This window comes from Hypomesus transpacificus, chromosome 24 (genome assembly GCF_021917145.1).
Source record: "Hypomesus transpacificus isolate Combined female chromosome 24, fHypTra1, whole genome shotgun sequence".
NCBI classification, from domain to species: Eukaryota; Metazoa; Chordata; class Actinopteri; order Osmeriformes; family Osmeridae; genus Hypomesus; species Hypomesus transpacificus.
Window position 1 is genome coordinate 4,242,270 of NC_061083.1, and position 11,198 is coordinate 4,253,467.

Here is an 11,198-nt window from a genome sequence, read left to right on the forward strand (position 1 = left end):
TTTCTCTCCCAGGCTTTGACCATCCTGGTGTGTTAATCAGGGTTGGTGCAAATTTTTTTGCATCTCAGAATTGCGTGAGAAAATGCCATCACTTTGTCCATAGTAAGCAGTCCGAGAAGGTCTGAGACACACACACACACACACACAAACCACAGACACACACCCACACACAGGTTAATTAGTCTATAATTGTTATATTTTTTGCATGAGTTTACTATAATTTAATTTGAGGGGTTGTGGAGGAAATGTCACGCTGGCAAGTAGTCTAATCATTATTCAATGTAACGTCCCTTTCATGCAGTAGGCGTTGTAATATTCCTCTAATAAGACTTGTGGAATAAATGGCGACAGCTTGTCCTTTATCTAAACACTGCAGCTCTGCTATCAAGCCTAATGGATCGGCCTAATATACAGTCGACTTCACTGTGACTGAAAGGTTTGTTTGGATGTGACAAAAACAGATGAGTGCCGAATTTCATTGTGGCTCATGAGTAAATAGAGCATTCGAAACAAGCTCAAGTGATCAGGAGAAACCAAAGGGCATGATTAAGGGCACCACGCACGCTTGACAGTTTGAATATTCTTTAAATGATAGGTACTGTATGAAAATACAATATACAGAGCAACAATACAATGCCTTTGAGGATCAGTATATACAGAACATAGAAGATCTTTGCTTCTTCGGATGAGGACGATGAGGATCAAACCTAAAAGTTGTGCCTTTTGTTTCAAACCACATGCAGAACTTTCTGAGGCCTAATTCTGGTCTGTCCCTCGAAAACGAGTGCATCAAAACAAGGACCCAGAACACAGTGAGAAATCAATATTCGAAACGTTATAAAACTTCCAAAAACCCATCTATGTGTAAATATACACCTTGAACATCTACTGTGTCTATCCATTTTGCATTCTGAAATAGAAGTGTCATCAACTGCATAAAACGTCAAGCTTAATGCACGGCTATTCTGGGAGCATGTTTGATTCTTCCAACTACAAAAAGAACCGTGATGATTGGACGATGAAAACGGAGGTCAAATTCAAGGTAACAAAACAACAACCAGACGTCATCATCCATAGACATATTTTTCAAGTTAAAGATTTGTCATTAATCCTATTATGGTATCATGACTATTTTCGTCCTTGATTTTCCAACATCCCTTTGGCAGTTCTATGTGGTTCACAGAAATGTTGCTGTCAGTTTGCCGCGACCCCGTCTGGGCGCAGCGCTAATCACAGTTCCGGATCCAAGCGTCCCCCTAGCTGTGAAAGGCATTAGGGTGAGATCATACAGGGATGCACCGAGCACCAAACATTATGCCACCTCTTTCAAAGCACTGTCATTCAACCTCTCCATGTAGTTCCGGAGCTCCTTCGAGTCCCCCAGTTCAACGTCCTGACACACCCACTTGATGTCCTGGCTGTGCCCCAGGCTCAGGGTGTTGACCATGGGGCAGCCGTCGTCCGGAGGGATGGTAGTGAACGTGGTGAACTTCACCCGCTTCCTCTTGGTGGTGGGCGAGTCTCCTTTGTCCTTGGCCACCGGGCAGGCCGTGTTGGCGGCACGGTGCACCTGCCCCTGGACGTTCTTCTGGGAGGAGGCAGCGGCAGAGGAGGAGCCCCCGTTAAGCAGGTGACTGCCCTCCTCCAGGCCGGCGCTGGAGTCTATCATGGAGACCTGCTCCTCCTGCTGGGGGGACAGGCTCCCCTGGCTCTCCAACAGCTCTGCCTCGTTCCCCAGCCACACCCAGTCGTGGGCGTGGTTCATGCTCTCCTGGCCCTCGACGGACAGCTCCTTGTGGCGGTACTTGAGGGTGTAGGAGATGCAGTTGATGAGGAAGACCAGGATGGCCAAGCAGAAGACGCCCAGCAGGGCGTACATGCCGATCTCCAGGTCGGTGAGGCCGCGCGCCGTCTGCAGCAGGTCGTCCTCCAGGCTGCCTCCCCGAGGGAGGTCAACCTGGGCGGGGAAGTCGGAGAAGTCAACGGGCGCGTTCTGGACCCGGTTGCCGTCGTCCGACAGCTTGCCCCCGTTGGGCCTGCGGACAAGGGCGCTCTTGGTGGTGGTGGCCCTCCTCGCCACCCCGTCCTCCATGTCGGAGATGGAGCTGCCGTAGTAAGGGGCGTCCAGCCCCGTCCTGTCCTGGGAGGGCGACGGCTGGCGCCGGTCGTTGGCCCTGTTCTCCATCTCCTCGCCCCCCTCGGGCCCGTAGTCGCCGCCGCCGCCAAACTTCACCCGCACGTTGCAGTTCCCCGCCGCCAGGACGCTGCGGCGTTTGAACTTGAGGCAGGGCTCGCACACCGTCATCTCCACCCGGACCAGCAGGCCCTGACCCTCGGCCTCCGTCACGATGACCGGCCACTTCCAGGACGGGTCCTGCTGCACGGTCACCACCTCCTGGTCCAGGGAGGTGGCAGTCAGGATGAAGTAGTCTGGGTCGTACAGGTCCAGAGGGGCCATGGAGCCGTCACTGAACTGCAGCCAGGCGCTGATCAGAGCCTCCTGGAGACACACAGAGAGGGAGTTAGGAGACAACGAACGCAGACACACATACACTCACAGAGAACGCACACACACACACACACACAGAGAACGCACACACACACACAGAACGCACACACACACACACACAAAACGCACACACACATCCACACAGAGAACACACACACGGAGAGAGAACACAAACAAACGCCTGAAATAAAAGAAGATTATACCGTAACAATGGCCGCGGCTTTTGTCATTTGGTGAGGATACACCTCAGAAGAACACAATCTCCTTATCACCACACCTGATAGCTGCAGGAAGATGAACGCCAATTTGCCTTCCATTTACCCATTATTTTGGAGGCGTTTCAGGATCCCATAATGTGAGATGAAATGGGGAGACGATGCCATTATTTCATTAAGAGTAAGTGTTGCTCGCAGAACAGGAGCTACGGACAGGCGAAGCCTCAACAAAGAACGACGCAGAATGAATTTGAGCTGTGTTAAAGAGAAGAAGGTGGTGTGGTGCTTTTTGGAGACAGAGCAGAGAAGAACAGTCATGAGGGAACTAGGCGAGGTGGAAGGCAGCCTATTTGAAGCCAGGGTTTGGCTAACTTAGCTGCAGTGCTGTGAGAGGGGGGGACAGATCCCAGATAAGGGAGAGATCAGACAGCTGGGTTAAAAAAAAGAGCTTTTCCCAAACGAGGATTTGCCATTTTCAAGCATCTTAAGGTCCCTTTCTTGTTGTGATTTAGCAAAGTTTGCAAAGTGCTCTTTGATATAGCCAGGGTCTAACTCCCCCCCCCCCCTTACCCCTGTCCCCAGCCCCCTCTCTAATTACTGTACTGACAGAAGAGGCCTTGCAGCTTTTTTATCCCTGCATGGGCATTATGCCTACAGAGATGGACCAGATAAACTTGCCTTAACATCATTTTTTACCAGAGAGAGAGGGGGAGAGAGCGAGGGAAAGAGAGAGAGAGAGAGGGGCGGGGTAAACAAGAGGGAAAAAGGAAGCCACAGATGATTGGCTAGTTGGAGTTTGGACCGTTAGTGGTGTTTTCCTATTGAGCGGTGCAGTGATGCTTCTGCGCGCTCGGATATTAAGCTTGCTTTTCTATGAGACGCCCAAGGAAAGTCTCACTCTGTCACACTCCGGCTTTCAAGTCCCACAGCTAAGAGGGTTAGGAATGCTGGGGAACAAACAAATGCAAATGCACACACAATACGCTCTCTCTCTCTCACACACACACACACACAATACGCTCTCTCTCACACACACACACGCACACATGCACACACACACACAATACGCTCTCTCTCTCTCACACACACACACACGCACACACACACACAAAATCATAGGCCACTAAAGACTGTAATTGTGTGAAATTGGAATCTTACATGCGAGCAAGTACAAAGACAAGCCACAGAGTACAGTACAGACTCTTGGCTTCCAGTCCATCCTTCACCGCACAGCCTCAAAGCGCGTACAGTAGGACAATGGTTCAAAGAGCACAGCCAGTGTAAATGAGTAGGTGTTGCATTCACGCAGGAAACCGGCGTCTTTTGAGAATAGCGCGCACACACACACACTTTGGGAACGATTCCTGGCTTATCTGTGTCGAGGAACAGAACGTCAGCTTCTCTTCCCCCTAGTCTTCCCTCTATCTATCTGGAGCACATCATCTGAGTAGAGCCCTCCTCCAACCTGTTTGGGGCTCCGCAGCACTTCCTGTGTGGTCGCCGTGGCGAGGATGGCCCTGTTGCTGCCCGTGCTCAGCTGCAGGGACAGGGAGAGGCCGGTGACCAGCTGCACCCCCAGCTCTGTGATGGTCACTTTGTCATCCACCACCGTCACCGTCTTCTCTGCCAGGATGGAGTCGGACAGGGGGGACAGCACCTGGGTCACCCAGAGAGGGAGGGAGAGAGGGGGAGGGAGAGAGAGAGAGAGAGAGAGAGAGAGAGAGAGAGAGAGAGAGAGAGAGAGAGAGAGAGAGAGAGAGAGAGAGAGAGAGGTGAGGTTACAATAGGTCTCTCAAAACATTTCATTACATATTAAGGCATGGGGCACCTCTGTGCATTACACACACACACACACACACACACACATCATGTCCCATGATGGTAATAGGTAAATAAATTAGATTATTTCATTGTGTTAGCCACCTTGTTACGTTCCAGTATCTTCCATCTCTAGTCTGGTGCTTTGTTTAACTGGGCTGTTGGAGCCAGGGTGCGTTTATCTAGTTCATCAAATCATTATTTGCAGTGGAAGCCTGAGCACCCAGGGGGATGTTTTCACTTAGGGGCTGATTTGTGCTGTTAATGGATATCGACATGTCTGGTAACCTCACCTCATTGCATCTATCTAGCAAGCAGATAAATGAGAACGTGCCTGCCTGCTCGTTCACCGAAGCTTCTGCTAATCTGTCTGTGTACGTAAGAGAGGCTGATAATGATGGTCCTGCATGGCAGGAGGGTGGTTAGCCAGGACTGGTACTGGTACTGCTGCAGGTAGGGATGACAGGAGGAGATGGAGGAGAGCAGGAGAAGAAGAGAGGAGGAGAGGAGAGGAGGAGAAGAAGAGAGGAGGAGAGGAGGAGAGGAGGAGAGGAGGTAGGTATGAGAGAAGAAAGAGAGGAGGAGAGGAGAGGAGGTAGGTATGAGAGAAGAAAGAGAGGAGGAGAGGAGGAAAGGAGGAGAGGAGGTAGGGATGAGAGGAGGAGGAGAGCACGTCTCCATGCAGACAGATGGATGAGTCCACACTGGCAGGCGGCTGATCAGTCACACACAGATGTCATTAGAGACACTGCTATTCATCCAGTTAGCCCACTGGGAGTGGCAAATGACAAATGGTGGTGGTGAGAGGTGACATGATGACACCGTGCCTGCACAGTGACTGTCACCACAGCCCAGAGGCAGGGATGCCTGGCATGGGCACACTGATGACTACCTGACTAGCTGACAAGGTGAGGAGAAATGGCTCCAACACAAATATAGGTATTAGCTCCTCTGGGCCAACAGCGCAAATATCGGCTGTTGTTATTGACTTGGAGATCAAAGTATATGTTGAAGAAATCTTTTTAAACTGAAAAAGAGTTTTACCTTCTCCTTTCAAATCGCTTTTTCATCTCTCCCTCTCTCTATCTCCCTCTATCTCTCTCTCTGTCTCTCTCTCTCTCTCTCCCCCCCCCCCCCCCCCTCTCTCTCTCTATCACTGTCATTTTGTCCTGCCACACACTGACTTATGAGCACACACACACACACGCACACACACACACACACAGCCTACCTGGATGGTGGTCATTCCCATGTCCAGTCCCACCAGCACCCTCCCATCCAGGAGCTGGGCAATCTGGGAATCCTCCACTTTCAGGAAGTCCCACACCAGCTCTGTAATGTCCACCTGCCAATCACTGCCCAGCATGAAGGTCAGCTGACCGCGCGGGTCCGCCGACTCGGCCACCAGATGTGTCAGCACTCGCACCATGGCGTTCTGGTACTGCAGGGTGCAGCCTCGGCCCCTGCGCTCCTCCTCGTCCTCGTCCTCGCTGTCACGCGCCGACCTGAGGGACCCGGGGGGGGAGGGGGGGGGGGGGTGATTAGTGGCTGAAGGCGCGGGGCTGTCACCTGCCTGATTGCAAGGCTGGAGCCCTGTCTGTCTGTCTGTCTGCCTGGCCTGTTATCCGGTCGTGCTCCATAACCACCTGCCAAGCTTCATCCACAAAAAAAGACCATTCTTTCTGAGTGACATGGCAGCCTTACAACTGTGCTGCCACGGTGCTGGATTTCACCTGTAACTTTGTTTTGTTTCGTTCAAATCAACAACTTCCTAGCTCAGGGTGTAGCAGCAGAGGGTCTGTGAGGGAAGTGATGTCGTCGCTCTGGACCGTGGCACCGGGCCTGACGAGTCCACAGCATTGTGCTCTGTCAACAGTCGGTAATCACAAGCCTTCACAAGTCCTGCTGGCTAATCACTCTCCGACACGCAGTACACACGTGCAGCGCGCACACACACACGCACACACACACACGCAGGTTTTCAGATGACATGATAATGTAGGGCTCAAAGGAGACAATAATCTGGAGGTTTGATCCTCTCTCGTCTGTTTCACTGTCTGATTCCCTGAGACACAGCCCTTGACGCGCAGCAGGGGGCAAGGGGAGGGGGGGGGGGAGGTGGAGGGGAGGGGGGGGGGGAGGTGGAGGGGAGGGGGGGGGGGAGGTGGAGGGGAGGGGGGGGGGGGTGGAGGGGAGGGGGCGGGGGTGGAGGGGAGGGGGCGGGGGTGGAGGGGGGGAGGGGAGTGAGATGTTGGCACCATGGCGGTGACTGATCAGTCTTGAGAACACTGAAACACACTGGAATTAAGAAACGTGACATTCACTGACAAGATAAAAGGGATTTCAGGTCAGGGGTGATTTCACACACGATTGGATTCCAGTCAAAGGGATTCATCTGCACTCTCATTAAATACTGTCAATATAGAAAAAGCCATTTTCTGGGCAAAAAACTGAAGTTTGTATCCATACCTATACTGTGTAAATCAATGAGTAAGATGAAATACTGATTGGTAACATCTGGTCGAAAGTTAAAATATTGAAATTAGGGAAGTGGATATTTGAAGTAAACAGAATATGTTCTGCTGAGTCACGTTGATAGTGGGGTGAGGAGGGCTGTATGTCTGTTTGTGTGTGTCTCTGCCAATATTTCTGTATGTCTGCCTGTCTGACTGTCGGTCTATATGTTTATATATGTCTGTTTATCTGTGTCTGTCTGTTTGTATATCTGTCTGTTTATCTAACTGTGTGTCTATATATTTGTCTGTCTGTCAGTGTATCTCTCTACATATCTGTCAATTTCTTGAAATTGCAGCTGGTACTGTTTTACCCCTGGCATGAATCTAATCTACAGAAGGGTTCTCGGTGCCACTGAGACTAACTCCAATCTAATATCAGGTTAATCTAATATACAAATACTACTCAGGAAACAACCGCAATCTGAAGTACATTTATAAAAAAACTGCTTGCATCGTTCAGCTTTCGTTCCCAGAATGCTTTGCATTTGGCTTAGCGAAGCTGCATATTAATGCTCACGTCGTGCTGTTTCCTCTGCCCAGCACATCCTTTGGTGTGTTTGCTTTGGCATGTCAGTGTTGTTGTTTTACAAAGACATAATGAAGGTCGTTTGGAGAGAAAGCGACATTACTGCCGCTTTCGTAGACGAGTCTGGTGAAAATTGATTGTTTTTTATTGTACACAGTCTGAATGACATGTAAGAAACCCCATCATAAGATTCACAGTGTCACCGTGTGGCAAGGTCAGCACAAGCCGCCGGAAATAAATGGCATATATATGCATGTTCACGTGAGACTTCGAGGATGTTCACGTGAGATCTCAAGGATGTTCACGTGAGACTTCGAGGATGTTCACGTGAAACTTAGAGGATGTTCACGTGAGACTTTGAGGATGTTCACGTGAGACTTCGAGGATGTTCACATGAGACTTCGAGGATGTTCACGTGAGACTTTGAGGATGTTCACGTGAAACTTCGAGGATGTTCACGTGTGATCTCGAGGATGCCGTGAGGAGAAGAGAAACCTAATAACCTAATAACATCCTAACATCCACGAGGAAGTCATGACTTCACGTGTAGAGCCTACAATTATGCAGGGCAGGTAGGGTTTGGGGAATACAAGATGATGAGGGCTTTTCTGGCTGCACACACCCCCCCCCCCCCCCCCCGCCCCCTCCCTCCTCAACCTCTTCCCCCAGCACCTAGCCCTCAGCCTCCCCACCGCCGGCCCGACAGTGTGAATCACTTGGCAGCCTAACAGAGACAGGCAGGTCTCTCCTCTCTCTCTCCTCTCTCTCTCCTCTCTCTCTCCTCTCTCTCTCCTCTCTCTCCTCTCTCTCTCCTCTCTCTCTCTGACGGGCTGTGCTGCGCCATGGCCCGCCGCCCGCCCCTGTTAGCAGGGCTGCCACTGCTCGCCAAGGTCACGCCTGCTGCTCTCTGATAAACACAGACGAGGGGGGGGCGGGGGGCGGGGGCCCGGGCTCCCTGAGGACCGCTGTCCGGCACCCCTCCGGCCCAGACACGCACTCTCCAACTTCCTGCCAAGGCACAGCAGAAAAGGCCATACCGACACACACGCAACCTTCCACCTCCTGAACGCGGCCCCGTGCGTCTTTCCCTTTGGTCGGCCTCCGTCGCAGGCGGAGAGCTGGGGATCATTATGCTGCAGCCAGAGGGGGCGGGGGGCAGGGGGGGAGGTGCTCGTCTCCCAAGGTGGCTGGCAGGTCCGTGGAGCGAGTCCAAGTTGAAAATGAACAGTGTCCGTCCATCCGGTAATTACAGCAGGGGCAAGCAGGTATCTGCTCCCCTCATTGACGGATGTCAACAGCTGAGAGGAGAGTCTGGAGCAGGCGCGGAGGAGAAGGTGCTGACGGTGATGAGGCCCGGGGGGGGGGGGAGGTGTGACCTCCAGACAGCTCTAATAATGTCGGGGGGCCGCGATGAGCCACGACGGACCACCAGGACGACCTGACACGATGACAGCTACGCTATATTGCATGTGTCGGCCATTTTGTTACCACCCCGAACCGGCCACTCATGGGAGATAGCATGGAGAGACGAGAGAGAGAGATGAGAGAGAAAGAGAGAGAGAAAGAGACGGAGAGAGAGAGAGAGAGGGAGAGAGAGAGAGGGGGGGTTTCTGCAGTAGTGTGCGTGCCCTCATTACCCTATCTCAGACCGCTGGGACAGTAACCCAATACATCACAGCGATCAAGGTCCTAATCTGCACAGACATTTACACACACACACACACACACACACGCTCTCTCTCTGTCTCTCTCGCAAAACACAGCCCATCTCCCACACAGGCACACCGACACCTGCGCACGCTTGCAGAGACAAGTTTCAATCCAACAAGCAGCAGGCAGTGGTGCGGTAAACAGGAAGAACTTTTGAAGGGAAACATTTGTTGAGTTGCTATTCTGAAGGTTATGTTGCATCCATGAAGAAACAATGGATTTCTTTACAGAGAATTCAAATGTGAAACAAGAGGAGGAATGAGGCCTGCCTTCACGCAGCGTTACACAGAGATGTGGAGAGCATTAGCATTCTGCCAAGAGGTGGTGGACGTACAGAAACCATGATTAGGTGCATGGTCCCCTGACAAAAACACCTAGTATAAACATTAGGAGCTGCCGTCCCCTGCATAATACCAAATAACATGTTCTGTCTGTCTTCAACCTTCGCTTTTAAGGAAAGGTCAAAAAGGAAAATCACAAACAATGAAAATTACTCAAAATTATTTATCAATGCAAATGTCAATTATAGAAACCAGGTCTGGCAACCAGAAGTAGGGTGTAGAACATGAGGCCATTTGATGAGAGACCTATTACTAAACCTGAGTTACAATACACTTAGTCCAAGATCTAAGACTTTTTTTTCCTTCTTTTTTGTTGAACGTTCTGTGTGAGGTGACTTTTGGTGGACAGAAGGGGCGTCGAGTTCAAGTCCGAAGCCGTGATGAGCAGGAAGGAATGACCCGACACACCAAACAAACGCACCTCTGGCTGCTGGCCGGAATGGGCACCCTCCAGCCCTTGATCTGGCTGAGCTCTGTGTCCGACACCTCGATCTGGAGCGGCAGGCGCGGGATCCACACGTTCATCTCCAGCTGGGCGCTCAGGTAGCTGTAGGTGAAGTTCACCTTCATCCTCACCTTGCCCTTCATCTCCTTCCCGTTCACAAACACGTAGTCACACCTGTCCGACACCTGGACGGAGGGGGGGGGAGAGAAGAGGTGTGTGCGTTAAGCCACTGACAGGTCACAGACACAACACATCATAACACAAATAGTAAGACAACACTCACTCACAGCTGTATTATGTCAAGTGTAGCCCAAGTGCATGTGGGTCAAACCTTATGAAATGACCCGTATTCTATGATATGCACTGCAGGGCACAGTGCTGGGGATCCGCATGCATTTCTCTGCAGTTCCTTTGAACAACAAGATAAAAGCTCCCCTCGACTACAAAAGGAAGATGAGGGGGAGGGCATCTTTGACTCTGGACGTGGCAGTGCTGGTGGGGATAGTCTTTGCCTATTTAAGCTCTGATTCTACCCAGGGCTGAACTCATCTTCAATAGACGGGAGAGAGAGAGAGAGGGTCTCTACTGATAGCATTACCAACTGAAAACCATCTGCTTCAAAAATAGTTTTTCGAAAAATGTTAAAAAAAAAAAAGTGCAGCCATTTGCGCGCCTTCAAAGGAGGCATGGAGTTTTACAGGTGCCACAGCTGACTGTCTGCCTCACCAACGCTGACCTTTAAACTGTTGGTATGTCTGTCTGAAAGAGAGGGGGGGGGAGGGGGGGGGAGAGGGGAGAGGGGAGAGGGAGGGGGGGAGAGAGACGGAGGTGTGGAGAGCACATTGGGTAGACTGTGAATCTTAAAAGTGTTTACTTGCAGAAGTTTGGATTTGGAAGACATCGTTCTATTTGGAAGCCTCTTTTAATACTTCACTGCCTTCAGGGAGACACAATGAGATAAGATCTTTTCTACTTCAAAGTGAAGGTGTATTTCTCAAGAGTCAGATATATTTATATATATATATATATATATAAAAAGAGTCAAATTTGTGTGAGCGCAGAGGTTTTGGTCTTTGTGACAGCCACCTCCACCTCTCTCTCTCCTCCCTGCTTCGCTG

The 11,198-nt window shown here is 50.9% G+C and overlaps 1 protein-coding gene across 1 annotated transcript in view; it reads right to left on the reverse strand.

The window, feature by feature from the left end:
• Nucleotides 1–550: 550 nt before the first annotated feature.
• si:dkeyp-14d3.1 (transmembrane protein 132C) overlaps nucleotides 551–11,198 on the reverse strand; it is an 85,894-nt gene continuing 75,246 nt past the window's right edge. The window contains exons 6-9 of the mRNA XM_047048709.1: nucleotides 10,057–10,265; nucleotides 5,774–6,047; nucleotides 4,190–4,381; nucleotides 551–2,500 (exon numbers count right to left, since the gene is read on the reverse strand). Of these exons, the coding sequence (XP_046904665.1) occupies nucleotides 1,313–2,500; nucleotides 4,190–4,381; nucleotides 5,774–6,047; nucleotides 10,057–10,265 (1,863 nt within the window). The 3' untranslated portion in view covers nucleotides 551–1,312. The remainder of the gene's footprint in view (nucleotides 2,501–4,189; nucleotides 4,382–5,773; nucleotides 6,048–10,056; nucleotides 10,266–11,198) is intronic.